The sequence below is a fragment of the Pterocles gutturalis genome, unplaced genomic scaffold (assembly GCF_000699245.1).
Source record: "Pterocles gutturalis isolate BGI_N339 unplaced genomic scaffold, ASM69924v1 Scaffold45364, whole genome shotgun sequence".
In the NCBI taxonomy this organism is placed as follows: Eukaryota; Metazoa; Chordata; class Aves; order Pterocliformes; family Pteroclidae; genus Pterocles; species Pterocles gutturalis.
Window position 1 is genome coordinate 1 of NW_010137361.1, and position 6,193 is coordinate 6,193.

The 6,193-nt window shown below is 38.1% G+C and overlaps 1 protein-coding gene across 1 annotated transcript; it reads left to right on the forward strand.

The window, feature by feature from the left end:
- Nucleotides 1-358: 358 nt before the first annotated feature.
- On the forward strand, nt 359-5,308 carry LOC104468459 (iron-responsive element-binding protein 2-like; the record flags this gene model as incomplete). Its single annotated transcript, XM_010082585.1, has 8 exons — nt 359-542; nt 827-951; nt 1,218-1,322; nt 1,592-1,734; nt 2,917-3,064; nt 3,154-3,276; nt 3,920-4,105; nt 4,898-5,308. Coding segments are annotated over 8 exons (1,125 nt in total), but the record flags the coding sequence as incomplete, so codon positions are not given.
- Nucleotides 5,309-6,193: the final 885 nt, after the last annotated feature.

Below are 6,193 nucleotides of genomic sequence, written 5' to 3' on the forward strand. Positions count from 1 at the left end.
GGGTCATTCTATGATTCTATGATGCATTATGTAGATTTTGTATGATAAATGAAGAGGAGGGTTTTAAAGAGCTATCGTCTTGACTGATATTAACCAGCGGTGTCTAAACGGCTGCACTGTTTTTCTCCTATGAAGCAGAAGAAAAATACAAGAAATAAAAGGCAGTAGGGGACTTCACTGAAGTGACTGGAGAATGCATCAGAGGGCCAAGAGTGAAAAGGAGAAGGAGAAAGGGTAGTGGGAGAGAACTAAATGCCTTTAAATTGAAGCGTTAAATGTTTGAAATGGAATGCTAACAGCACATCTGACTTAGTCAACAAAAAATAGCATAAGCTGTTGAAGTATCAAAAAGTCTTAGAAAAATATATATGGGTCTCTCTTTCAGGGTGATATAATTGCCTGTGGAGTGTTGTCTGGAACAAAGAACTTTGAAGGACGTCTCTGTGACTGTGTCCGTGCCAACTACCTTGCTTCTCCACCACTAGTAGTTGCTTATGCTATTGCAGGCACAGTTAGAATAGACTTTGAAACTGAGCCTTTGGGTAAGTATTTCATTACTTTTTATATATCAGCGTCTCATGCATGCATAGAAGAGGTTTCTTCATGTGCATTTCAGCATACAAAACCAGTCTATTTGAAGAGAAAGCACAGATATATTTGGTGTTGCTTGCAGCTAAAGCAAAGCATCCGCTTAACTGATTAAAGTCTTTGCATATCTGGTACAATCTCTAAAGACCTGAATATATACATGTTTATATTCTAATATAAATACAAAGTCTAATATCATATTGTTCAAAATTACTATTCTGTTTAACATCTTGCTCAGGCACTGGCTTTAATGGCAAAAGTATTTATTTACGAGACATTTGGCCTACCCGAAAAGAACTTCACACAGTGGAGGAAGAGTGTGTGATATCATCCATGTTTAAGGAATTGAAAGAAAAAATGGAGGTAAGCATGGTCTTTTCTTCTACATAACTTAAAGATTGCATTTCATTGTAGCTTTATGATATCTTCCAGTTGAATATGATTGGTATACCAGTTATTTCCATTACTGTAAAGGAGGACCTAACTGAGTCTTGTATTAAATAGTGATTCGTAAGTAATATTCAGTGAGGTAACTTGTAGTATATAGTAGAAATTAAAGCAAATCGCTAGTAAGTCTTTGGTTTCAGCATGTAAAAAGATCATAAACCAGTTAATTTTTCTTTTTGTAGAAAGGAAACAAACGATGGAATTTACTGGAAGCACCTGAATCAACTTTATTTCCCTGGGATTTAAAATCTACTTATATCAGATGTCCCTCCTTTTTTGATAAACTTGTAAGTACATTGGATCTATCCACCAGATTATGTGTGTTTAATTTAAGTAAAGGAAATATTCCAGTAAAACTTGTAAGTAATAAATGTGATTATCCCTAATATTTCTCAGTCTTTTAAATGCTATTTGTACCTCTGAAATGAGTGGAGCCTGTACATCAATGTGTCTTCATATATTGCAGATCTGTTTTATGTCTCTAAGAGTCTTGGAAGAAAAATGTGTTTCTTATTTTTCTGGTTTTATTCCCAACCCCCCGTCCCTTCCCTTTTAGGCCAAAGAACCAGTTTCACCACAACCAATTGAAAATGCCCATGTCTTGCTCTATTTGGGAGATTCTGTAACTACAGATCACATATCCCCTGCTGGAAGCATTGCAAGGAGTAGTGCTGCTGCAAAGTATCTGACCAACAAAGGGTAAGGACTTTTCTTATTAAACAGCTCGTACCAGAAGACTGTTTCACATGCCAAATAATTGATCAGCACTGTTGCTTTTTTATAAATGCCTGTGTGCGTAAAACAGATTATACGTGGATAAGCAAAATAGTAATTTACTGGCGTTTATAAGTAATCACCTGTCTTGAAATTCCAGTAACACCTTTCTCGCAGTCTCTCTCAGGTTATAACAAACAGCTGAGACATACCCTTAAAGAATGCAGTCCTGTAGCTGTTACAGTAAGGTCTGCTGTGAAACACATGCCAAAGCAAAAATAATTTACTAATTTACAGATTGGGTGACTGATCTTCTGTTAGTGTGAGGTTAGTCACTCTTACTGTCAGTGGCCTCAAGAACAATCAGGTAGATGCACAGAACAGATCAGAAGCCCTAGAAATGTACATAGTTTAAAAAAAACGAAGCCTGGTTTTATAAATGAGTGTGACTGGTGCTCTAGCTTACCTCTCTGTCAGTGAGCATCCTGAAGTAGTAGTAGGTGCCTTGCACCTCCGCTGAAATTCTGAGAAGACACAGAACACAATGTGGTGCTGAGCTGTTCAGTGTCACACCTCTGCTGAATATTTTGGAAATTACATGGTTGTGTTACTTTGCAAATGTCTATTGTTATTACAGTATCACTGAAGCAGGACAAAGTAATAGCCTGCGGTGCAGGCTCTTTCTAACTACGGCCTTCAGTCTGAACGAACTGCTCAGTATTATGAAACAGAAAGAATTAACGGGCCTTTAATCCCAGGATGGTAGTTGGGTTTAGGAGTAAAGCTCTCAATTTGGTACAACGCTTGTTAAGAGAAATGCTGGTAGAGGCAAGAGGATAAGTAAACAGGCTTGTTTGCTAGAAGACAACTCTTGAGCTAGAACAATCTCTCCATAATTCTTCTGTAGGTACTGTAGTGCTCGTAGCATTTTATAATGAAGTCATAGAAAATTAATTTAAAATTGCACCTTTCCTCATGAATAATCTAGCAATTATTTGCGTATTTTGTTAATGATTTATTATAATTACATTTCTTGGGTGACTAGTTCTTTACAACTTGCACTGCAAACTTGTAGATGCTGCAGTAATTATAAAAATCATCATATTGTTTTAAACCAGATAATCTGTAAAATAACTTATTCCCTTGTAAATATTCCTTTTATTCTAGACTCACACCTCGTGAATTCAACTCTTATGGAGCTCGAAGAGGTAATGATGCTGTGATGACAAGAGGTACCTTTGCAAATATCAAGCTTCTGAATAAGTTCATAGGAAAACCAGCTCCTAAAACAATTCACTTCCCATCAGGACAAACGGTAAAAATATGTTTGTTTGCGTAGCTACTCTGAAATGGTGATGCAGATTTAGAACTTTCTCAAAACTATTTCACTTTGTTATTCCACAGCTAGATGTGTTTGAAGCAGCGGAGTTGTACCAGAAAGAAGGCATCCCTGTAATCATTCTAGCAGGAAAGAAGTATGGACTGGGTAGCTCAAGAGACTGGGCTGCAAAAGGGCCTTTTTTACTGGTATTGCTGGTTTGTTTGATTTTGGGGTGTGGTTTTTTTTTTCCTGGAAATACCTAAAAACACATTGTTTAGTTTTGGGCATGAATGTGGTTAGAAACTGTCCTTAGTCTTGAATATAATACCACATTTTGGTTTTGAAGACTTCTCTCAATTTCTTTGCTTGAGTCTTCATAGAAGAGACTTGCTAGTCAGGAGAAATCTTAATTTCCTAAGTATGTATCTTACTGTTTTGGACTCCAGACTTTGAGATGAGACATTCATTAATCTAGTGCTGGCCTCTGTTTGGTCTCTGTGGGTATCTAGCTATCAGAGACTAATTTCCCCTAGAATTCAGGATATATTCTGAGTCAGCTATTTATTCATGTAGAGTAAAGGAAGCAACTACATGTGGTCTGGGATTTGCTGCCTGCTAACCACAGCACAGTCCCTGTCTGTTATAAAACTGTTTCATACTGCATGGGCCTGCCCTGGCTTATTTGCTTTCATTTAGCTGTGTACCTCCTTACAGGCCTTAAACAAAGCACTCTCTTTACTCTTCAGTTTGAACTGCAAGATTTTGGACATAATGTGTTTGAAGCTTACTTTTGCATTTCATTTCAGCTGACTGCTGCACTGAAACACAAAACCACTTATATTTTTGCAGGGTGTTAAAGCTGTCCTAGCTGAAAGCTATGAGAAGGTTCATAGAAGTCAGCTGATTGGAATTGGCATAGCTCCACTTCAGTTTCTTCCTGGGGAAAATCCAAGTACTTTGGGTCTCACCGGCAGAGAGCAATTTTCTATATTGTTCCCTCCAGAGCTGTCGCCTGGAATGACTTTGGATATTAAGGTACCTTTGCAATATTGTTTAATTTCTATGTTGAATGTGCTGATGTCGTGGGTTAAAGTTAACTCTGTTAATTTTTTTTTCTTTTCTCTCCCCTATCATTGGGTGGGGGTGGGAACTGTGTGAGCGGGTGTGCGTGGCTTGGCCCCGAGCCAAGGGCTAACCCACCACATTCCTTTTTTGGCGCCCAACGTGGGGCTCAAGCACAGAAAGAAAAGTTAATCCTGATGGTGGAAAGAAGGAAAAAACAAAAATTAATTTGTTTTGAAAGTAAGCTTATAATCTTGCCTGAAGTTCATCAGGGCTACTGAAGTTTCCTAAAGTACATACACACATCTCCTTTCTGCGCAACTTATTATGCAACCTGAGATTCTTGATCGTTCTTTTGGGCGTTGTTTCCCCCATCATGGGCACTGTATGAGGGTAGAGTTGAGTCTCATCTGTCATTCAGGCTCTTTTAAAGACAAGGGTGTAACTATTTGAGAGAGGCTTCACTTTCCATTCTGTGTAGAGGAACAATACGCCCATGATAACCTATTTTGTGCTATCTTAGGGAAGTGGCTTTTTCCACGTTGTCAGTAGGTACATAGCATGCTCCCAGCTGGATCTGAACTGTGCAGTAAAGTAAGCTGTCATTCTGTTCCCTGCAGTGTCTCAGTTCTGCAGTGGCAGATATGCAGGTTGAATTTGCTTGCGTTAAACAAAACTGGGGGTTAGAATGTTAACTGCAAATAAGGAAGGGGAAGCGAAAGCAAAACTCTTAACTGGTCTCTCTTTTTTGCTTTTGTTTTGAAGACAAGCAGTGGAAGAGCATTCAGCGCAATTGCCTTGTTTGAAAATGATATGGAGATAACTTTATACAGATATGGTGGAAGTCTAAACTTTGTGGCTCGAAGATTCTTATAGTAGCTACTGACTCTATGGGTACCTTGCATAACTGGTAATTCTGAAAATGCCTTGTGTGAACCCAGGAATCTGTACTGTGGAACTGCAAACAGTCCTAGTGTGCTCAAAGTTACTTCGTCCATGGATGTAAAAGATTGTGAATCATTGTAACTGCAACAAAGATCCTTCCTGATTTTAAATAATATTCTAATGGTGCTATTAAACATTGCTAAAATCAGCGTGTATTGTGGCGGAGAGCTGTAAGTATGGAGGGGATGTTTTATCAGACCATTTTGTAAATAAACTCTGCGAAATCTGAAACTGATTGTGCTGAAGATTATTATGCAGGAAGACTTTCTGCAGTTGATTCCACTTGGTTTTTGCACCTGTAAATCTGTGTATTGCTGTTTGTGTGTTTAAGGGTAGCACATGGTATGGAATGCTAAAGGCCAAACAGAAATTTTTCTTTTTTGCATTCAGAGCTTAAAACAGTTTTTAATTTCTTGTTCTTTAGGTCATGGGCTGAACAGAAGGCAGTCCATGTGAGGTCCATGGCACCCTGTATCACAGATCATGACTTTCTCACCTTTATTATGGGATTATATTTCATCTGGATCCAGATTTAAAACTGCTCACACTATGAAATATTGTGTGCTTAGAAGTATGAGAAACATCTCTGCATTAAAAAAAAAAAAAATAAATTATTTTGTTCATGCAGGTTCAGGGTAGCACCCTGGCTTTTTGGCAAGCTGCAGCATCCTTCAGTTGAAGTTTGTCATACCTACTTCAAGGGATGTGGTTTGTCATTTGACATGAGTTTTTATTGTACTGTCTGTGATATCATTAGACAAAGTATTTTAACCTTTAAAAGTCTTTACAAACATTCATTAGGACTGTTTAAATTCCTCTGCTTTAAATACAACTTATGTCTGATAAGTTATACTTACTCGTCAGATGTGGCCACACTGCCTTTTAATGCTCTCTCATATGCTGTTAGTTCACAGCTCTTCCAAACAAGCATCAGATTCCCCTGCTGAAGGTCCCAGAATGCTGAACAAATCTGTCTCTTACACCGTTGCAACTTCTATAAATTTAATTGTCAGCATGCTGACAGTAGAAACCCTGTTCTATGTGTAATATTAACAGAAGATGCACAGTTTGTGCAAAAGTGCTGTTTTACCACTTAACTAATTGGAACACTTCTAA